The sequence below is a fragment of the Nerophis lumbriciformis genome, linkage group LG34 (assembly GCF_033978685.3).
Source record: "Nerophis lumbriciformis linkage group LG34, RoL_Nlum_v2.1, whole genome shotgun sequence".
Taxonomy (NCBI): Eukaryota; Metazoa; Chordata; class Actinopteri; order Syngnathiformes; family Syngnathidae; genus Nerophis; species Nerophis lumbriciformis.
The window spans coordinates 23,926,127-23,950,715 of NC_084581.2; the positions used below are offsets into that span (position 1 = coordinate 23,926,127).

Here is a 24,589-nt window from a genome sequence, read left to right on the forward strand (position 1 = left end):
GCTGATAGCGTCCACGTTTTCAAATGGAGGAGAAAAAAAGTTCCTCCTTTCTGTCTAATACCACATGAAAGTGGTTGGTTTTTGGCACCTTATTTGTCCAGCTTCCATATTCGTTTTTATACACTTTACAAGAAATACATTGGCGGCAAACTCCGTAGCTTGCTAGCTTGTTTGCGCTGGCTTTCGGAGACTCTTGTTTTGAAAGCGCAGGCGCGATGGAGCGGCACTTTTATTGTGAAGACAGGAACTGTGCAGTCAGTCTTTAGGCTTTTGACAGGATGTACGATTGAAATAAAAAAGGGTCTTTTTTCCTTCACACTTTTGATTGATTGATTGAAACTTTTATTAGTAGATTGCACAGTACAGTATATATTCCGTACAATTGACCACTAAATGGTAACACCCGAATAAGTTTTTCAACTTGTTTAAGTCAGGTCATGTGACCGCCTGGCTCTGTTTGATTGGTCCAACGTCACCAGTGACTGCATCTGATTGGTGGAACGGAGTGAACGTCACCAGTGACTGTATTTGTTGAAACGCAGGCACTATGACAGACCAAAACAAACAAAGCGTGCATTAACAGATCGATACAAATTAGTAGCGAGTAGCGAGCTGAATGTAGATAAAAGTAGCGGAGTAAAAGTAGCGTTTCTTCTCTATAAATATACTCAAGTAAAAGTAAAAGTATGTTGCATTAAAATTACTCTTAGAAGTACAATTTATCCCAAAAGTTACTCAAGTAGATGTAACGGAGTAAATGTAGCGCGTTACTACCCACCTCTGACTATAACCTCTGTTTGACGTTACTACGAACACAATCGGAATAAGACACAAACAATTACCCGTGGTAATGGTCTGGCGCCACCGGATGGGGCAGTAGTGCCCCACGAAAGATGCCAACCTCCGTTAAAGCCCACAAAGAAGAAGAAGCAGCTGTTTACCCACAATTCCCTCAGCAGTATGGCGGATAACAGGGAGCGAGCCCTGCAAGATTACCGGAAAAAATTGCTTGAACACAAAGAAGTAGATGGCCGGTTAAAAGAACGTAAGACGGGATATAACTTACATTTGAACACTCACGGATGTGTACAAACTGTCTATTGAGCTCTTATAAATTGTGGCACAGTAACGGGAACCTGTTAGCCGGCTGGCTAGCTAGTGCTTTGTCATGCAGTGAGCATCCTCGTTCATTTCAATGGAGGCGCAGCCTTCTATCACATGCTAACATCGCTAACTGCATTAGACAACACGCTGATCTTTAAATACAAATATTGATGAAAGTGTGACTAACCTGTATAGGTACGACCTTGTCCTGCTTACACGTAGACAGCCGCGCATAGGCGTCATCTGTGGTTGTTGTAGTTCTAGCGAAGCTAATAATATCGCTGCTAAGCGGCTAGCGAATTCCTGTACATGTAAGTTTTAGTGGCGATTATTGTTATCAATTCATTTCGATTAGGGCTTGTGTGATAATCTGCAGATTAACGAATGCTTTAAAATGTTTTGGTTTTCAGTAAGAGAGCAACTACGAGAACAAACAAAACAATATGAGAAGTCAGAAAACGACCTCAAGGCTCTACAGAGTGTTGGCCAGGTAAGACTTTCCAATAAAGACTCCCTTAGTACTTGGTCATTACCATCCACACTCATTCCGATTATGAAAATGTACTTACTCAGATTTGTACGGCTAATATGTTTCAACGTGTATCCTATTTTAGCGTTGACATTTGATACAAAGTTATCCTTCTCATCTCTACACATGAATAACGTCTCCAATATGACAGAAGACACATTTTACACTTCCAATATTTTACATGTCTTGTTGATAATCTGTCTGCTCTACACAAATTGTTTAATGGGGATCCATTCAATAAACAATAAACAATTTGTGTACCGTATTTTCCGCACTATAAGGCGCACCGGATTATTAGCCGCACCTTCAATGAATGGCATATTTCATAACTTTGTCCACCAATAAGCCGCCCCGGACTATAAGCCGCGCCTACGCTGCGCTAAAGTGAATGTCAAAAAAACAGTCAGATAGGTCAGTCAAACTTTAATAATATATTAAAAACCAGCGTTCTAACAACTCTGTTCACTCCCAAAATGTACGCAAATGTGCAATCACAAACATAGTAAAATTCAAAATAGTGCAGAGCAATAGCAACATAATGTTGCTCGAACGTTAATGTCACAACACACAAAATAAACATAGCGCACTCTCTGAAGTTATTCTTCATTCGTAAATCCTTCGTCTTCGGTGTCCGAAGTGAAAAGTTGGGCAAATTTACGATCCACTGGCAGATGTTGGCGTCGTCTGGCGCTGCCTCCTCGTCTTAGTGAAGGTGTGTTCGCCTTCTGTCATCCATTGTTCCCACGCAGTTAGCAGTCTAGCTTCGAATGCCCTGTTGACACCAATATGTAGCGGCTGGAGGTCTTTTGTCAATCCACCCGGAATGACGGCGAGTATTGAATTAAGCGCGTAAGCGTGTCTCTCAATGTGCTGTTATGAGCTAGCAAATATAACAACTACACTACCCAGCATGCAACGATAGTTACGAGCATGCGCGGTAGCCCTGAGAAGCGTTGTATGCTGGCAGTTAGCACGCTGTGAGTAAACGTTGAGAACTCAGTTAACACGCCTCGTCTGCATTATTTATAATTAGACAGACAACACACTTAATAGGAGCCATTTTGGGGTCTTTACATAAACACACAAATGGAAATGAAACGTCACATATCCCAGCATGCACCGCGCGCTTCTTCTACGGGGAAAAAAGATGGCGGCTGTTTACCGTAGTTGCGAGACCTAAACTTTATGAAAATGAATCTTAATATTTATCCATATATAAAGCGCACCGGGTTATAAGGCGCACTGTCAGCTTTTGAGAAAATTTGTGGTTTTTAGGTGCGCCTTATAGTGCGGAAAATACGGTACTCAGATTTGTACGATCAATTTGTTGCAACATGTATCCTATTTTAGCGTCAACATTTGATACAAAGCTATCCTTCTCATCTCTACACATGAATAACATGTCTCCAATAGGACAGAACACACATTTTAAACTTCCAATATTTTACATGGCATGTTAATAATCTGTCTGCGCTGCACAAATTGTTTATTGTTTAATGGGGATCCATTCAATAAACAATTTGTGTAGAGCAGACGTTTATTGGGGACGGGGTGGCGAAGTTGGGAGAGTGGCCGTGCCAGCAATCTGAGGGTTCCCGGTTCTATCCCCACCTTCTACCAACCTCGTCACATCCATTGTGTCCTTGAGCAAGACATTTCACCCTTGCTCCTGATGGGTCGTGGTTAGGGCCTTGCATGGCAGCTCCTGCCATCAGTGTGTGAATGTGTGTGTGAATGGGTGAATGTGGAATTAGTGTCAAAGCGCTTTGAGTACCTTGAAGGTGGAAAAGCGCTATACAAGTATAACCCATTTACCATTTATTGTTTAATGGGATCCATTCAATAAACAATTTGTGTAGGGCAGACGGATTATCAACAAGCCATGTAAAATATTGGAAATTAAAAATGTGAGTTCTGTCATATTACATGTTATTCATGTGTAGAGATTATAAGGATAGCTTTGTATCAAATGTCAACGCTAAAATAGGATACACGTTGCAACAAATTGACCGTACCAATCTGAGTAAGTAAATTTTCATAATCGGAATGAGTGTGAATGGTAATGACCAAGTTGATGATCCGTCTGCTCTACACAAATTGTTTATTGTTTATTGAATGGATCCCCATTAAACAATTTGTGTAGAGCAGATGGTTTATCAACAAGCTATGTAAAATATTGGAAGTTTAAAATGTGTCTTCTGTTATATTGGAGACATGTTATACATGTGTAGAGATTATAAGGATAGTTTGTATCAAATGTCAACGCTAAAATAGGATACACGTTGCAACAAATTGACCGTACCAATCTGAGTAAGTAAATTTCCATAATCGGAATGAGTGTGAATGGTAATGACCAAGTTGACAATCCGTCTGCTCTGCACAAATTGTTTATTGTTTATTGAATGGATCCGCATTAAACAATAAACAATTTGTGTAGCGCAGACGGATTATCAACAAACCATGTAGAATATTGGAAATTAAAAATGTGTGTTCTGTCATATTAGAGACATGTTATTCATGTGTAGAGATTATAAGGATAGCTTTGTATCAAATGTCAACGCTAAAATAGGATACACGTTGCAACAAATTGACCGTACCAATCTGAGTAAGTAAATTTTCATAATTGGAATGAGTGTGAATGGTAATGACCAAGTTGATGATCCGTCTGCTCTACACAAATTGTTTATTGTTTATTGAATGGATCCCCATTCAACAATTTGTGTAGAGCAGACGGATTATCAACAAGCTATGTAAAATATTGGAAGTTTAAAATGTGTCTTCTGTTATATTGGAGACATGTTATCCATGTGTAGAGATTACAAGGATAGCTTGTATCAAATGTCAACGCTAAAATAGGATACACGTTGCAACAAATTGACCGTACAAATCTGAGTAAGTACACTTTTATAATCGGAATGAGTGTGAATGGTAATGACCAAGTTGACAATCCGTCTGCTCTGCACAAATTGTTTATTGAATGGATCCGCATTAAACAATAAACAATTTGTGTAGAGCAGACGGATTATCAACAAACCATGTAAAATATTGGAAATTAAAAATGTGTGTTCTGTCATATTAGAGACATGTTATTCATGTGTAGCGATTATAAGGATAGCTTTGTATCAAATGTCAACGCTAAAATAGGATACACGTTGCAACAGATTGACCGTACAAATCTGAGTACCGGTAAGTACATTTTCATAATCGGAATGAGTGTGAATGGTAATGACCAAATTGATAATCCTTCTGCTTTACACAAATTGTTTATTGTTTATTGAATGGATCCCCATTAAACAATTTGTGTAGAGCCAACGGATTATCAACTACTCAAAATGTAAATATATTCGCAACTTTAAAAAAAGCAGAGCAACAGCTCATATCGCAAAAATAGTCCAAAGTGATTTAGCATGTAATGTTGTGTGCATTTAGGCAAGGGTGTGTTTTGATGTCAGACAGCGACTAGAGACCTGTCAGCGGATGCTATCTTGCTTCAGAGCAACTTTATGAATTATTATATTACTTAAATTTTCACTTTTTTGAGTTGATTAAAGGCCTACTGAAATGCAATTTTCTTATTTAAACGGGGATAGCAGGTCCAGTCTATGTGTCATACTTGATCATTTCGCGATATTGCCATATTTTTGCTGAGGATTTAGTAGAGAATATTGACGATAAAGTTCGCAACTTTTGGTCGCTGATAAAAAAGCCTTGCCTGTACCGGAAGTAGCAGACGATATGCGCGTGACATCACAGGTTGTGGAGCTCCTCACATCCGCACATTGTTTACAATCATGGCCACCAGCAGCGAGAGCGATTCGGACCGAGAAACTGACGATTTCCCCATTAATTTGAGCGAGGATGAAAGATTTGTGGATGAGGAAAGTGAGAGTGAAGGACTAGAGGGCAGTGGGAGTGATTCAGATAGGGAAGATGCTGTGAGAGGCGGGTGGGACCTGATATTCAGCTGGGAATGACTAAAACAGTAAATAAACACAAGACATATATATATACTCTATTAGCCACAACACAACCAGGCTTATTGTTTATTGTTTATTGAATGGATCCCCATTAGCTGACGCCAAGGCGACTGCTAGTCTTCCTGGGGTCCATATAGGAGCATACAAAATGAAAAATGCAAAGAATACATGCAATAACAGACATTATACAATGGAAAAATACAACATAAGATAAAAAGCTAGTTAAAACCAGTATTAAAAATTCTCGTCATGTGGGCAGCTGCAATAGGTGTATCTTCAAAGCTGTCTTGAATGACAATTTACTTTGTGAGAGATTAATGTGAGATGGCAACCCATTCCAAAATGATGTACATCTATACATGACTGTATGTTTGAGGAGATTGGTCCTGGGAGCAGGAAGTGCCAAATAGCCATTGCTGGCATTCCTAGTGTCATGAATATGTGTATTAGTTGATTTTAAAAACTGTTTGTAAAAGTAATCTGGTGATTGATCTAAAATGATAGTTCTAAAGAACATAATGAGACTACAATGCATCTTTTGTTCAACAGACAACCAGGACAGGCGTGAATGCATAAATGCAATATTAGTGTGCAAAGAACATTTAAGTACCAGTCTAGCCGCTCTGTTCTGAACAAGTTGCAGTTTGTTCAGGTCAGACTTAGTCGTAGCAGACCATATTATAGGACAGTAATGAAGATGACAGAAAACCAAGGACTGTATGACTTGAGCCATTGTTGAGGATGTCAAGAAGGTGGAGCACTTCTTGACCATGGCTAAACCTCTTCCCATTCTCATTGAAATACCATTAATATGATCGGACCATGACAGTTGACTGTCTAATAGCACACCAAGCAATTTTGCTTTTTTGACCTGCTCAATATGTATGTCTGACATTAAAATATGAAGCTGTGGGTCATCAACAAGCATATGCCTGGATCCAAAAAGAATGCTTTTTGTTTTGTCAATATTCACAACAAGTTTACTATCATTTACCCAGCGGGACACTCCCTCCAGGTCCTGATTTAAGTTGTTTTCTAGGTCATTTAAGGTAGAGGCAGTACTGTATAGAGTTGTGTCATCTGCATACATAACCATATTGGTGTTTGTTGTAACACAGGGAAGATCATTAGTAAAAATAATAAAAAGTAAAGGACCTAAGCAGCTTCCTTGAGGCACGCCGCAGTAATTGTACTTGCGTTCAGATAGGCTACCATTAAAACACACTCTCTGTGATCTTGCTGATAGATAGCTCAACATCCAAGAAAGTGACATACTATTAAAACCATATTTTCTCAGTTTGGAGATCATTATGTTGTGATCTATGACATCGAATGCCGCACTAAAGTCAATCAGGACAGTACCAACCATCTTCTTGACATCCATTTGTGACAGCCAGTCATCAGTCAGCTGAGCTAGAGCAGTAGATGTTGAGTGACCTTGCCTATAAGCATGCTGGGAACCCGACATCAGTTTGTTGTAGGTAAAGTAATCTTGAATTTGTTTGAAAACAACTTTTTCCATCAATTTACTAAGAACAGGAAGTATGCTTATTGGTCTACTGTTTTTACCAGTAAAATCTTTATTTTTGTCCTTGGGTAGAGGGATGACCTTAGCCTCCTTCCAAACCCCAGGAAAGACTCCATATCTTAATGATTTATTAAATATATGACAAATCGGAGTTGATACATGGCATGCCGCAATTCTTAACAATTTGCCATCTAGCATGTCCGTCCCAGCAGGTTTATCAGATGGCAGTGATAACAACAATTTCTCAATATCAGAACTACTAACTGGTACAAAATCGAACCTGCAGTTTTTACCCTTCATTATATGATTTTCAATTAATGTGCATGAGGAGGAGCCATCAGAAGGCGTCATATTCACTCTCAGATTTTCCACCTTGTTTGTGAAGTAATTATTAAAATATGTGGCAATTTCCATTGGCTTAGTCAGGTAAGCTCCATCAACTTCTATATACGAATTTGTTTTACATGATGCTGATCTTCCCATTATTTGATTTAAAATTTTCCACAATTGTTTTCCATCATGTCTAAAGTCATAGATCTTTGTCTGGTAATATACCTTTTTATTACTTCTATTTATTTTAGTTACACGATTTCTTAATTTACGATAGATCATCGCATCAGAAAGTAGACCAGAAGAGTCTGCCAACTTTTTAGCCTGGTTACGTTGCTTCATAAGTGCTTTGAGCTCATTCCCTAACCAAGGGGCGCCATTTGCCTTGACAGTTGTTTTCCTGACAGGAGCATGCTTATCTACAATCTGCAAAAACAACTTCATGAATGTGCTCAAAGCAGCTTCTGGATCCTCCTCAAGACACACAATTTCCCAGTTAACATGTTTCACATCATCTATAAATTTTACTTCATTAAAATATTTATAAGATCTTTTATGTATAGTCACACTAGGAGCTTTGGAGAGCTTGGTCTTCCTCCTTATTGCAATTAAGTTGTGATCCGTAAAGCCAAGAGCTATTGATACTGTTTTAGTGCATTTATCAGGAACATTAGTGAATAGGTGGTCAATGCATTTGGATGACTTTAGCCCATTTCTATTTATAGTTGATCTGGTTGGTAGTGTAATAGTCTGTGTGAGGTTACAGGCATTAGTTACAGCAATAAGTTTCTTTTTCAGCGGGCACATAGCAGACCAATCAATGTTTGTGTCCCCAGTAAAATATATCTCTCTGTTCTCATCACTAGATTCATCCAACATCTTGCATATTAAATCCAGGTATTTTATATCGGCACTAGGTGGTCTATAGCAGCACCCAACCAGTATGGGTTTGGTCTGTGGCAGGTGAACCTGGATCCACAGGGCCTCAATATCAGCCAACATTAAATCATGTCTTACTTTCACAGGAATGTGACTCTGCACATACACAGCTACACCTCCACCATATCTTGTTCTATCCTTCCTAAAAATTGTATATCCATCTACAGCTAATTCATCATCCTCAAAAGAGGAGTCAAGATGGGTTTCAGATATTGCCATAATGTGTATATCATTAGACTTCATTATCATACATAAATCAGGGATTTTATTTCTTAAGCTACAGATATTCAAGTGAGCTATCAGTAGGCCTTTGCCGGGTAGTTTAAGGTTGTATGAAACCATGATGAAGAGAGAGAGCGATTGATGACTTATATTGCTTTTTACAATTGACCCTGAAACACAGTAGTGTAGGCCTGCTTTGAGGCATACAAAGCCGTACAGGTAGACATATATAACAACGCCCAACTAGTACATAGGCATGACATCTGCAACTGCAGCAAACAACTAAAGAATTAAAAAAACTAAAGAATAAAAAAGGGAAACAATGAGTGACAGTCATGATGTGTGTGTGAAAAGTGTCCATGAGTTGACACAGGGGTCCTACCTCGTTGCAGATAGTTCCTCAGATATCGAATTTGTCCAAATCACTGATGTCGTTGATGACCATGACTTTCTCCTCTTCTGGGGTGGTACCATTCAGCTTGATAAACACTTTACAGCTAGCAGTCCATGTAGACTGAATTTTGCTTTGCTTCCTCAGGATTCGTGCGCGCCTGGCGATCTCACCATTCCTTTTGGTGAGGTGTTCGTTAATGTACACCTCCGTTCCTTTTAATTTGCGACCCTGTTTTAGGATCGCGATCTTGTTCTTTCTGTTGGTGAAGCGAATGATGATCGTTGGTGTTGCTCCTTTGGTTCTCGTAGGCAGGGTGTGACAGGCTTCAATGTCGCTCCTGTCCACGGAGATCCTCCTGCTCCCCAAAAAGCTGACCACCTGCTGCTCCAGTGATTCCACCTCTGACTCCGATTGAACTCCCTCCCGCCCTACGGGACCGTTCTCCCGGGCTGCCACACTGGCGTATGACCGATGCTTGGTCTTAAGTCCGCTGACGATCACGTTGTTCATGCGGGAGTACTGCTCCAAGTCGGCCACGCGACATTCCAAAACTTTTATAGCTTTGTCTTTCTCCGTGTTCAGTCTTTTGAGTGACTGAATGTCACCCATCAGATCCACAATTTTCTTTTGCTGGTCAGCAATTGTTGCGATCTCAGCCGACAAGAACTCAAGAGATTTCTTAATTTCTTCCATGTCGTCCTCAGGGGGGCTAACCACTCTCCTTGGCTTCGGACCCATGCTAACCTGGGCCACGGCTGAAGGTGAGCCGAGCCCGGCTGCAGTGCAACTTGGATCTAGGCTAGAAACGAGCCACACCAACGTAGACACTTAGCGACGCCGGAATTTACTATTTTACCGGGCACTCAAGGGCTAATGCCCGCCCGAGTGGCACAGCACACGCCGCTCTGGTCTCTCTGTTGCTGCACGCCGTGAGAAAGTTTCGCCCTGCTTCCTTGACTGCAGGTTAGAATGGTTACGGAACATATATTATATATATATATATATATTATACAGTATTTAATATGCCACAAATTAATCCCGCATAACAAACACCTCCCCCTCCCGTCCATATAACCCGCCAATACAACTCAAACACCTGCACAACACACTCAATCCCAGAGCCTAAAGTACCGTTCACCTCCCCAAAGTTCATACAGCACATATATTTCCCCAAAGTCACGTACGTGACATGCACATAGCGGCACGCACGTACGGGCAAGCGATCAAATGTTTGGAAGCGTACTCACGGTACCGCGTTCCGTATCCAACTCAAAGTCCTCCTAGTAAGAGTCTCTGTTGTCCCAGTTCTCCACAGCCCAATGGTAAAGCTTGACTGTCATCTTTCGGGAATATAAACAATGAAACACCAGCTGTGTTTGTGTTGCTGCATGCCGGCCGCAATACACCGCTTCCCACCTACAGCTTTCTTCTTTGCTGTCTCCATTGTTCATTGAACAAATTGCAAAAGATTCAACAACACAGATGTCCAGAATACTGTGGAATTTTGCGATGAAAACAAACGACTTAATAGCTGGCCACCATGATGTCCCAAAATGTCCTCTACAATCCGTGACGTCACGCGCAGGCGTCATCATACCGAGACGTTTTCAGCAGGATATTTAGCACGAAATTTAAAATTGCACTTTAGTAAGCTAACCCGGCCGTATTGGCATGTGTTGCAATGTTAAGATTTCATCATTGATATATAAACTATCAGACTGCGTGGTCGGTAGTAGTGGGTTTCAGTAGGCCTTTAATATTAGCCTGTGGATTACTGGATCGGTAGGCGGATTGTTGATAAAGCAAGTTAGCGGCAGTCATGAGTAAAAAACGTAGACTTCAAACTGATACTAACTCTTACTAGCGTGCGTGACTTTGAGGGACTTTTGTGGAGGAAATATTGTTCCAAACTTTCTTCGTGATTATTCCAAGCTGATGATCAGACCCTACCCGTGTCTCTTTTTATGCATTGCAGTGGCACCTGAAGTGAATGTGGCAGTTTGTCATAATTAAGGCAGTATAACAATAATGAAAGCCGTATTATTTGTCCAGAATCTTACTGGTCCTTCTGCACCAACCCAAATAGGTGCCAAAAATACCGGTACTCCGTATGCATTCCGAGGCACTACTGTATATTAAAACAAGCATTCACACTCACATTCACACCGCACTATTTACAATGTACATCATTGCTGTTTGTGCAGCCCTTTTAGGCACCTGTTATTAAGGGCTGTATTAATAAACTTTGATTGATTGATGCCATTCATGCTTTTAATTGTTTTTGGGATGTGGGAGGACAGAGAAAATCCACACATGCAAAAATCCAAACTCCATATGGAGACATTTTTTATGGAGAGTTGAAGCCTTGGTCACCCAACTGTGAGGCTGACATTTTAACCACTAGATCAGGGGTCTGCAACAAGCGGATCTTTCATGTCTCCGCCGTGGCTCCCTTTGGCTTTGAAACAAAATGTCAACAAATAATGGCTACTTAATTTATTAATTTTTTTATTGCATATTATTTAGTTAGTTTATTTTAATTTAACAGTTATTATTTTGGAGAGTTCTGGGATCTTGTCATATGAAAATAAAACATATTTTGGGGTTGTATAGCTCGGTTGGTAGAGCGGCCGTGCCAGCAACTTCAGGGTTGCAGGTTCGATCCCCGCTTCCGCCATCCTAGTCTCTGCCGTTGTGTCCTTGGGCAAGACACTTTAACCACCTGCTCCCTGTGCCACCCACACTGGTTTAAATGTAACTTAGATATTGGGTTTCACAATGTAAGGCGCTTTGAGTCACTTGAGAAAAGCGCTATATAAATGTAATTCACTTCACTTCACAATTTGAACATATTGTCGATCGAAATGTATGCCCCTATGCGTCATCTCTTGCTGCCAAACAATTGTATTGTTTTTAGCGGTCAACCCCTGTTAAGTTAGCAACGGACGGATCAAAAAAGAGGAACATTTTATTTGTTTGCATTTTTATTAATTAGCTTTCATTGATGACGAGGTTGTTGTTTTCCCTTTTTAGTCAAATAAAATATGCTGCAGTTACCGGTATATGCCTTCAGAATATTGGAGCGAGTTGATTTTTTTGAAATTCATTAATAAGCGAAGGACTAGTGTATTTTTTTCTAATGTTCAAAATAATTCGGTGATTTGTTTCGTTATACCCAGAAAAGCCTGCACAGTGGCCTTGTGGTTAGAGTGTCCACCCTGAGATCGGTAGGTCGTGAGTTAAAACCCCGGCCGAGTCATACCAAAGACTACAAAAATGGGACCCATTACTTCCCTGCTTGGCACTCAGCATCAAGGGTTGGAATTGGGGATTAAATCACAAAAATGATTCCTGAGCGCAGCCACCACTGGTGCTCTATGCTCCCCTCACCTCCCAGGGGGTGGAACAAGGGGATGGGTCAAATGCAGAGGGTAATTTCACCACACCTAGTGTATGTGTGACTATCAGTGGTACTTTAACTTTAACTTTAAATAAAATGTGTCTCGCTTTTAGTCAAGTGTTTGATTTCATAAATTCTATAGCACAAGTGTAACAAAACTATAAGTGGTGTTATCGTCATTTTAGGAATCGAACAGAGTTTGCTGCTCTCGGTGAGTTTTATTTGGGGGGAAATGGGCTCAAATGGCTCTTTGTATGCATGAGGTTACCGACCCCTGCACTAGATCATCATGCAGCCCTAATATATGTAAACATGTGTTGTATTGTTTGGAAATGTGGTTACGTACAAAACATTACTTGTTGTAGTATAGCCAGTAATTCAGAAACAAAACATGTATCATGTTATAGTTGAACATCCTGACCACATTGATGCTTCAATCTCTGTAGATTGTTGGAGAAGTCCTCAAGCAGCTAACCGAAGAGAAGTGTAAGTTTATTTATGGTTAATCACATATACCACCCAGTCAGCCATGTCATGCTAATGTGTGTGTTTAAAATTACAGTTATAGTCAAGGCCACTAATGGTCCTCGATATGTGGTTGGATGCCGCAGACAGGTAGGTTCAACACAACACGTATCTTTCACTAAGTCATAGAATGAAAGGTGTGGACAAATGAACGTTCTTTGAATGTGCCTGTGATTTGGATATTGTTATTTTCAAGTCTTTTTTTTATATTTTGGTTCATGGTGGTCTAATTTTTAAGAATTTTTTTTTTTGTTAAACGTGTTTTTGTTTAAACCCAGTTGGACAAGTTGCAGCTAAAGCCAGGGACCCGAGTTGCTTTAGATATGACGACGCTAACCATAATGAGGTAAACTGAAGATGATCATTTCACGATCATACCAATATGTACACATGTCACACAATATTAAGTACACGCCAAAATAAATCATATTTTAGTTTGAAGCTGGTCCATGTTTTAATGCTCCGCCCACACTGATCTTTTGAAGGTATCTGCCACGAGAGGTGGACCCTCTGGTGTACAACATGTCCCACGAGGACCCCGGCAGTGTCTCCTACTCCGAAATTGGTGGATTGTCTGAACAGATCCGTGAGCTGAGAGAGGTAATAATCTGACACACAACAAGATACAATAATGAACGCATGATTTGACTTGTAAGCCGTTAACACCTTAATAAGATTGTGTTTTACTTTTTAAAGATTTGGTTAACATTGCTAGATTATGCGATTGGAATCCTGTGCCCTCTTGCATAAACACTCTTTAATCGAGCTACTGTATCATATGCGCCGTTTTCCATCGGGGACCATGGCGCCGCGCTTAAGAATACATTCACAAGCGAAGAAGATGAAATCAGAAGGGGCACTGTTTCCACCAACTAGCAGACACGTTAAATATACAGAAGCTGTAATAAAGTCAACCTTTTTAAAGCATATGATCAAATAAATAAAAAAAACTACCTGCGTAATAATAAGTGTCATAAGTTCTGGAAAAATTCATGACCTGATGTTTAAACACATTCCCGTGGCTCATAACTTATCAAACTTATTTGACTCTCAAATTTTATCTTTAATTGGGATTTATTGGTATTTAGGATTATAAGAAAAAAATATGTTATATTTGTGCATGACTTCCTATCCAACACAAGCAGAGTTTAGCTAACTTGAACAAACTTGTTGCAGCGTCGGGCAAATAATAAAAGCTCTGCGTATATTTAGCGCTGAAATGCGGCGCATCAATGGCATGTCAGGGATGTTCGGCAGGCGGTAGAAACAGACACATTGACTTGAATAAAAACAGAAAGAGTCCGCCGCTGTGTGGGTGCCGTTCTGCGCTCGTTTTGCGTTCAGTGGAAATCCGGGGTAAGACAGTTGGCAAACAGATCTCCACAAAATTACAAGACGCGGTACTCGGCAGATATTTGGAGCAGTGATGTCACATAATTATCAATGATCATCTTAACAGCACACTGGGTCGGCCAGGGGGCTATAAAATCTAATAAATAGAAACCATTGGTAAGTTTTCTTGCATTTTTACAGAAATTCTATGTAGGAATATCCTTCCAAAGTATCTTAAAAATGGTACAATATCTTGAACCCCCAATAGGGCCCCTTGACCCATAGCTAATATTTTTTAATTCCTCTATTTTTTGTTTACCCCACTGGGATCCCTGCATAGTACAACTGTATACTAGACCTATGCTATTAGTATGTCACATTCTCCTGCTCAACACACAATCCCACATAGCTAAAGGAGCTCAAATTACCACAATCACGCACGTACGAGAGGTTCACATCATTTGGCCAATGTTATGATTAGATAGTACTAGGGCTGCAACAACTAATCGATTAAAATCGATGATAAAAATAGTTGGCGATTAATTTAGTCATCGATTCGTTGGATCTATGCTATGCACATGCGCAGAGGCTATTTTTTTTATTTTTTTATAAAACTTTATTTATAAACTGCAACATTTACAAACCGCTGAGAAACAATAATCAAAATAAGTATGGTTGCAGTATGCTGTTTTTTTTCTATAAAAAACTGGAAAGGATAGAAATGTAGTTTGTCTCTTTTATCCGATTATTAATCGATTAATCAAAGTAATAATCGACAGATTAATCGATTATCAAATTAGTTGTTAGTTGCAGCCCTAGATAGTACATACATTTATTCCATCCGAACATACTGTCTACTCAGCATTTGCAATACTTGTGAGCTAAACAGCTTGGATATCAATTGTATAACATAGCATGTTAAACAATTAATGTCCTGTGTCATCAGTCATCTTTCAGAGATCTTATAGTTTTGCTTTCCATCCCCTGCAGGTGATTGAGTTGCCCTTGACCAACCCTGAGCTTTTCCAGAGAGTTGGAATCATCCCACCCAAAGGCTGCTTGCTCTATGGGCCTCCAGGTTAAAAATCAAATCATTTCTTAATTCACAAATTTACTGTACCTCATTGTAGCCAAAGTGAAGATATGTTGTATACACAATGTGATTCATCTACTGCCACTTTTTCATAATATGTTCAGTTTACTTGTCTTTGTTTGCAAGTATTTGTGAAGTTTGAACATTTTACTCGGCGGCTTGGCTCGGTTGGTAGAGCGGCCGTGCCAGCAGCTTAGGGGTTCCAGGTTCGATCCCCGCTTCCGCCATCCTAGTCACTGCTGTTGTGTCTTTGGGCAAGCCACTTTATCCACCTGCTCCCAGTGCCACCCTCACTGGTTTAAGTGTAACTTAGAAAATGGGTTTCACTACGTACAGCGCTTTGAGTCACTAGAGAAAAGCGCTATATAAATATAATTCACTTGACTTCACTTCACTACTCTCATAAGGTTATTGCATTTGTGCCAAATGATCCAACTATTATTGTATAGGAAGGCTATGTCAAACAAGCCAACAATACACAAGTCCAAATGCTTCATGTATCTTGCTTTCACGAGTGTTAGTTCCCCCGTCCATTTGTGTTATTTCATCACACCGTCTGCATGTTGATGAGCACTGGTTTTCTCTGCAGGAACTGGAAAGACTTTACTGGCGAGAGCTGTGGCTAGTCAGCTGGACTGTAACTTCCTTAAGGTAAGGGTGCACATCAAGTGTCACGTTCTGGGAGAGCCAGCTGATTTGTTATTGTTGCAGGTGGTGTCTAGCTCTATTGTTGACAAGTACATTGGTGAGAGCGCCAGGCTCATCAGAGAGATGTTCAACTACGCCAGGGACCATCAGCCTTGCATCATCTTCATGGATGAGATTGACGCCATTGGTGAGTGACACGCGCCTTTTTCACACTGACATTTTAAATGTACCTTTCACATACAACGCAGCAAAAGTGTATGCTTTTCTTTGTCTCCCAATTATATTTTTTTCAATTACCGTACATTTTCTACAAGTGATTTGTAAAAAATGGTGTTGCATCAGCAAATGTTCAGTATACATGTAAACTTGCGCCAGTATGTATCGCTGTAATCCTGCAACAGAGTAGGACAGTGAGTATATGCTATGTGCAAACTCTAAACATACAAAGAGGATATTTGATGCCAACCAAAACAAGAATTTAATGATTTGTATGGACTTTTGGGCCAGTTACTTTTTTAGCTGTCTGTCTCCCGCTGTATGTCAAGCAACCTGCTGGGTTGTTTTTATGTTCTACTACTTCTACAAGCTCAAATTTCACCAAACTCTTCTAAAGTAAACTTTTAAAGAGGCGAGAGAGTAAATGCTTCTGTTGTATTTTCTCTTACATAAATCTCTACTTCCCCAAAATAAGACGTTTCTAATAATTTTTTTTAAGACTTTTTATAATCTGGCTAAATTATCGCTTTATTTAAACTCACTAATTGGTAGGAGTGACCCAATATTACTTCTTTTTTTTTTAACTTACGATACAATACGTATAAAGGCTTCAGTATTAGCCGATACTGATATAAATCCGATACAATATCAGCATAAGTCATTAGGAGTGTCAAAAAAAAAAAAGTTTTTCAAATGAATTGTGATTCTTATTTGTAACGATTCTTAATCGATTCCAAAAAAATCAAAATTAGATTTTTAAAAACATTTTTTAATCTATCCTGTCCAGCCACTTAGGCAACCGACACCAGAGTCAATAAGGTCCCTTTGTCCCTCTATTCTCTTGTTGTGGGGCATTCATTCTCCACTGTTGCCATTTGTAATATAAAGTAGCATTTTTCTATCTGCGGTAGACTCGCTATGGAAGCGCTAAAAACTACCGGTACAACAAAGATGATGGGCAGAAGACACTGTTGAAGTAGAGCCACGTAAATAAGACGGCCTATAAAACGGCGCATCCTGAACCATGTCACTAGTCCATCGCACGGCACATATAAACAGACAGTCTTTCACATTCACACCGACTGACAATTTAGACACTCCAATTAACCCTAATATGCATATTTTTGTAATGTGAGAGGAAGTCAGAGTACTCAGAGAAAACCCACACAAAGGAAAGCACATAATTAGCATCAAGTGCACATTCATGTAGGTATCATATTAAATTGACAATGCAGCGTGGCAACGTTCCCTCTAAGGTGCGCGCCTGCGCAACGCGTCCTCTGCGCACAGCAAATTAATGCCGCGCAGAAAATCAAAAATCTCATCTGAACTTTAAACAAAATAAACACATTACAATTTATTCTGTATGATTTTGCAATGCAACTCTGAGTGACAAGTGACAACAAGAGTGGCCCTAATGAATAAAACAATCTTTGTCAACACAGTTCAATTATCGTCTGTCGAGACACTTTACAGACAGGAATTCTATCAATCACTTTATTGAGCAAAACTGTTTTGTAACCACACCAAAAACATGAGTAAAAAAAACTTTCATCTATAAAAACTGGTAATTTTCTGCCATACAAACCAGGCTTAAACCAACTTTGTCATCCGTCGTTTCAACAGAAGCCGCTCGCTCTGTCTCACCTGCACCAACACACGCACTCATGGCACTTAGCCAGTGTTGCGTTTAGGGCCAAACAAAAAGTCGGACAACCCCAACGCCACACAATGTGTAAATGCCAGGTTGTAACACTCTGACTCCTCAATCAGATGTGTGCTTATTTTACTGCCATTTATTAAGAATGTTAATCTAAGGATATTATTCATGAAATATTGTCACTAGATTTCATAAATGCTAATAAAAAGATGTATTTTACAGACAGAAAGTAACAGGAACTAAATGTAATCTCTGAACTCTGAAAGGGGTAACATTTCTTTTAAAGGCAGGACCCGCAGCCAGACATACAATACTAGCACATAGGTCATGAAAAACATGTTTTTTTTGTTATTGTCATCGTAAGAGGGCAAAATCACTTATATCAGAAAATTATTTTAATAAAACATTTAAATTGTTATGATGTCAGGTTTGGACAGGTGTGACGCTGGTGTGGCCACAGTGTGCACGTCTGATGTTGCTCACATGTGCTCCACTGAATGCTCAGGGAGTTTCTGCGTTTGCTCACAAACATTGCAGCGTGGTATAAACTGAAACAATAAATGCAACCATACAAGATCAATGTTGGCACTTATAGTATGCCTTTAACTTAATGCTGACATACAATGGAAGATCAAATTGATAGGCAAACTAAAATTAGCATCACCGTCGCTTTAAACTTGGACACACAATATTTATGATGATCCTTCTTTTTAATTAATTTCCTTCCTCAGTTTTATTTCTTCACACTTTTTTCTTCAATTAAGTCCGCAGGAATGTAAGTCTAAACATGACAAAAGTATAATGTCCATTATGACTTTGACACAAATTAAATAGAAAGTTTGCATGATAGACTGCATATGTTACTCACATTTAGAATTTAAACACATTATAAAAAGGCAGGTTCGAATGGTTGGTTCATGTTTTTTCTCAAGTGGTGGTAAACCTTGTTCCAACAATGGCACAAAGTCTTTTTCAACGGGTTTTGAACACAGCGCTAATGCAGATTGGCGCGCCAGTACTATGGATCTCCCTGAAAGCGGCAGAGACCTCCACCGTCTACTCAGTGTCTCAATGTAGCCCATGATGCTTCTGTTTAACTCTGCACTTACCGTGTTCACATTGTGAAGGTCCGGGAGGAAATTGGCTGGCAGATTATTGCGGTGTTAACACAGTATATTATAATCATGAGTACAAATACAGATGGTGCTGGTAATTACACGGTGAAAGGCGTTTAGAACACGCCCCATTTCAAACAGCCAAAACTAGGGATGATGTTCGAAAGCCGGTTCTCCCGATTTCTCGATAAGAAAAGAACTAATTGCATGGATTCGAATCCCTTTTTGAGTACTGGTTCCCGTTATCGAAGCCACTATACTGTATTTTCGCGACCATAGGGCGCCCCGTATTAAAAGGCGCCGTGTCAGTTTCGGGTGCTATTTCCTTATTTAACGCATAAATAAGGCGCAGCATATTTTGGGGCGCAGGCATGGTTAAACATACGCTAGCATGCATGGACGCTATTTAAAAAGGCAGCAGGAGCAAAGCTGAGTTCGGTTGTATTTTATTGAATCAATGTACTTTTTATTTATCAATGTACTCACATTATTTTTTGATCAATCTTCATCAACAAATCCATCAAAGTCCTCATCTTCTGTGTCCGAAATGAATAGCTGGGCAATTTCTCCATCAAACACGCCAGATTCCCTCTCTTCATTTTCAAAGTCAGTCTCGTTGCCGTGGGGTTCCTCGGAAAAGATGCCGGCTTCTGCAAAAGCTCGAACAACAGTGCAAGCAGACACGTTAGCTCAAGCATCCACGATCCATTCACAAATTGTGGCGTTACTCGCCCGACGCTGCCTCACAGTTGTCGTGAAGCTGTGTTCGTCTTTCATCCATCGCTCCCATGACGCTCACAACTTCACTTTGAACGTCAGTTTCTGCCCATTAGCATAGCAAGCTAGCACCACAGTAAAAGCCGACTTCTCTTGCCCCATTGTGCGTATCGATTCACTACCGTGCTGGTCCCCTTCTTCTCCACAGTGAGCTTCACCGGGATGTTGAAAGTGAGCAGCACCTCGTCCATGTTGGTGATGTGTTTGTCGGCAATTGTTTTATTTACAACGCACATAGCAGCACTATATGCTCACTGGGGGCGTACCTTTAGCGTCCTCTCTCACCTGAAACCTTCACCCTTTAACGTCGGCATGCTGTCCTCAGTCACGTCCGCATTTCCTCCATATAAACAGCGTGCCGGCCCAGTCACATAACATCTACGGCTTTTGGAACTCAGTGCACACACAACAACCTATCTGGATTCGATAAGAGATTCGATAAAGAATCGGTTCGATAAGAGGATTCGATAATGGCATCGACATCGATAATTTCTTAACGAACATCATCCCAAGCAAAGACCACCACAAAAATGTGAACATGTTTAATTTTTTTGTCACGTCCCTACCGCCAAACATATTCGTAGCACTGTATGGAAGCTAACACTGTATTTGTTTGTATTTTGTACATTGTAGGTGGTCGGCGTTTCTCTGAGGGAACTTCTGCTGACCGAGAGATACAGAGGACTTTGATGGAGGTACATTCGTCTTCACTGTTGCTGTAATTTAGAACTGCAAATAAGTATAGTGTAGTACAGTCCATCCGGAAAGTATTCAGAACACTTCACTTTTTCCACATTTTGTTATGATATAGACTTATTACGAAATGGAATACATTAATTTTTGTCCTCAAACTTCTACACACACAATACCCCATAATGACAAAATTAAAATGCTTATTTAGATCAATTTAAAAAAAAAATATATATTAAATTAAAAACCTAAGAAATCAAATGTACATAAGTATTCACAGCCTTTACCATGAAGCTCAAAGGTGAGCTCAGGTGCATGCTGTTTCGACTGATCATTCTTGAGATGTGCATACATCTTAATTGGAGGCTACTTGTGGTAAATTCAGTTGATTGGACTTGATTTGAAAAGGCACACAGCTGTCTATCTATAAAGTCCCACACTCCACAAACCAAGCATGGAGATGAAGGAATTGTCTGTAGACCTCAGAGACAGCATTGTCTCTAGGCATCTGGGGAAGGGTTCAGAAAAATATTTGTTGCTTTGAAGGTCCCAATGAGCACAGTGGCCTCCATCATCCGAAAATGGAAAAAGTTTAGAACCACCAGGACACATCCGAGAGCTGGCCTGTCGTCTAAACTGAGCGATCAAGGGAAAAGGGCCCTAGTCAGGGAGGTGACCAGGAACTCGATGGTCAGAGCCACAGCATTCCTCTTTGGAGAGAGAATAACTTTTCAGCAGGACAATCATCTCTACAGAAATCCACCAATCAGGCCTGCATGGTAGAGTGACTAAACAGAAGCCATTACTTAGCACATGGCAGCCCGCCTGGAGTTTGCCAAAATGCAGCTGAAAGACTCTCAGACCAAGACAAACAAGATGATCTGGTCTGATGAGACAAAGATTGAACTGATTAGCGTGAATGTCAGGCGTCATGTTTGGAGGAAACCAGGCACCCCTTATCACCAGGCCAATGCCATCTCTACAGTGAAGCATGTTAGTGGCAGCATCGTGCTGTGGGGATGTTTTTCAGCAGCAGGAGCTGGTAGGCAAGTCAGGATAGAGGGAAAGATGAATGCAGCAATATACAGAGACATCCTGGATAAAACCTGCTCCAGAGCGCTCTTGAACTCCGACTGAGGCAACGGTTCATCGCTTAGCGGGACAGCAACCCTAAGCACACAGTCAAGATATCAAAGGAATGGCTTCAGGACAACCAAATTGAAAAGATCTGAAAATAGCTGTGCACCGAAGCTTCCCATCCAACCTGATGGTGCTTGAGAGGTGCTGCAAAGAGGAATTGGCGAAACTGCTCAAAGATAGGTGTGCCAAGCATGTGGCATCGTATTCAAAAATACTTGAGGCTGTAATTTCTGCCAAAGGTGCAACAACAAAGCTGTGAATACGTAATCATTTCTTAGCTTTTTGTTTTTAATACACTTGCAAAATTAAAAATATATATTTTCACATTGTAATTACGGGGTATTGAGTATAGAATTTTGAGGACAAAAATTATTTTATTACATTTTGGAATAAAACTAACATAATAAAATGTGAAAAAAGTGAAGCACTGTGAATACTTCCCGGATGCATTGTACGGTACATTTGCAGTGCTGTCACTGCTACGTGTCTTTATAGCACAAGATCATTTATTACTGACTCGTATGGCCACCACCTCTACCACAGTATGTGTTAAATACAATAAAGCTAGGACAGAAATGATGTACCAGATTTTCGGGACTATAGCGTGCACCGGTATATAAGCCGCACCCACTAAATTTGAGATAAAACATTTTTTTAAACATTTATTAGTCTCATCGGACGATATGCTGCAGTTATATATTACTGTATGTTGTGAGATTAGTAATTTACACAAATACTTAAAATTGTTTCCAAACCGTGTGTTTAACACGGCAGTAAAACGGCTGATCAAATAAAACAAAAGTCATCATCATGGACCCACTAACTGCGGAAGCTAGCTCTCCAATCAGTTTAACAGACTCAATAACTCCACTGTGATGTCTTGGTGACTTTAAACTGGAACAATACAAACAGAATGCCATTGTAAGTTAATAATTGTAACGCTCGTGTGAGCATATTGGCTAATACTAACGACGCTAGCTTTTTTACATTACGAAAGCACGTACAAATATGCATGAAAACACTTCTACTGACATCACACATGGGATGGTTTAGTGAGCATGAATCGTTTCAGTTTACAAATGTTGCATTGAATGCCCTGAGATTACAATGACCTGGATGAATGAGAACATTCAGACATTTTCTAAAATGGTACTTCCTAATGTGTTAGTTGAACCATCAGAATATTATTAGGAATTCATTTGGCCTGATTTGTTAACTGTTTTTCAAAAAAGTCCAGTTTGATAATGAACATTGTGATAATACATGTTATTAATGTCAGGTAATTGTTTAGACTACAAAGAGATGATGATGATGATCTTTTTTGCTGGTCAGCTGCTCAACCAAATGGACGGCTTTGACACACTGCATAGAGTTAAGATGATCATGGCGACCAACAGACCAGACACTCTGGACCCCGCTCTGCTGCGGCCCGGCAGACTCGACCGCAAAATCCGTAAGATGAGCTTGTGGTTGTAAGTATTTTTAGTACGACTTAATGTCATTAAATAATTCCTTGCCAGACATTGAACTGCCCAATGAACAAGCTCGTCTGGACATCCTGAAGATCCACTCCAGTCCTATCACCAAGCACGGAGAAATAGGTAAGAAAACATTTTATGTTTTCGCCTCTTATTGGTCGAAACAGCAACTCACATCAGCTGTTTACTTTTTTGTCCTTGCAGATTATGAAGCCATTGTGAAGCTGTCAGATGGATTCAATGGAGCTGATCTGAGAAATGTCTGCACAGAAGCAGGTAAGACATGCCTCCTAATAATAGCAATAATAATAGTTTATTTCAACAAAAAAATCCAATACTACTCTGCATGTCAATTACGAATTATTTCGCCTATATGTGACCTGTATAGGATTTTTTCATGTTAATGTGAACAGTGCGATTCCAATTTTTATTTTTCCAAATCCAGTACAGGCTTCATTCGTATGTGGATATAAATCAGATATTCGACTGCAGCCTGAACGATCAGATCGCGTTTATCCGACCAATATGTCATCAAAAAGCGGTTCGCCTAAATAGAAGGTTGCATAATAAATAGTTGACAAATGTGCAGAAAACAGGCGAAAATATGTTTTAAGAACTCAGGTCAATGTTGCACCACAAAACAACAGCACCGTGTCGACACTGCAGAATGAACTCTAAAACACTCCTTTAAAAGGCTAACGCGTCAAAAGCGACACCACTGCGGTTCCAGCTGGACACATATTTACTTAACCGCTGAGAACGCAGATACACAAATTCTCCAGGCTAAAAATATGACAGTAGTTTAGTGAAACAGGGAGCGCTTGATTTTATTTATGTCAAATTGTGTAACAGCAGAGTGTACAATATATTACTCGTTTCAAAACCAGTATATTTCTCGTTTTATATGCATTTCTAAATATTTGTTCATGTATACAATGTGATAAAAGCAAACCGCTATGTGACCGACTAATAATCACAGGCGATTACGAGACATGTAAAGAACTTTAACGTTTCACTGCGGAGCAGCGGCAACAAGGAGCCCCTAGAAGTTATTTACTTCTCCATACGTGTTTGCAGGCTTGTTTGCCATCCGCGCTGACAGAGAGTACGTCACTCAAGAGGATTTCATGAAGGCGGTGCGAAAGGTGGCAGATTCAAAGAAGCTGGAGTCCAAGCTGGACTACAAGCCTGTATAGATCGAACCTACATTTTCTTACATTTGATGTGTTATATAACTTCAGGCCAGCTGTTTGGAGAAGGTTGATTGTAGTCTCTGCCAAATGTTAGTCTGACCTGCCCACAGTACGTATGAGGATAAAAACAGTTTGCTTCATGTCCTACAAAAACATTCACTGTATGGCAATAAAATGTTCTACTGAAAGCCCTCAGCACTGTTTGATTGCGTGATCATTTTTCATGTGATAACCAAACTAATTCTTGATGGTCAATATTAATTTTATCAATATGTATTGCTAACAAGTTACAACAAATC

At 40.0% G+C, this 24,589-nt stretch overlaps 1 protein-coding gene across 1 annotated transcript; it reads left to right on the forward strand.

The window, feature by feature from the left end:
* The first annotated feature begins 872 nt into the window (after nt 1–872).
* Nucleotides 873–24,485, forward strand: psmc6 (proteasome 26S subunit, ATPase 6). The gene is made up of 14 exons (XM_061929024.2): nt 873–1,045; nt 1,515–1,594; nt 12,870–12,909; nt 12,986–13,038; nt 13,227–13,294; nt 13,434–13,548; nt 15,271–15,358; nt 15,963–16,024; nt 16,085–16,208; nt 20,423–20,484; nt 22,952–23,072; nt 23,140–23,220; nt 23,302–23,373; nt 24,175–24,485. Exons 1-14 carry the CDS (start codon nt 961–963, stop codon nt 24,291–24,293), a joined length of 1,170 nt encoding a protein of 389 aa, XP_061785008.1. The 5' UTR covers nt 873–960; the 3' UTR covers nt 24,294–24,485.
* The last annotated feature ends 104 nt before the right edge of the window (nt 24,486–24,589 follow it).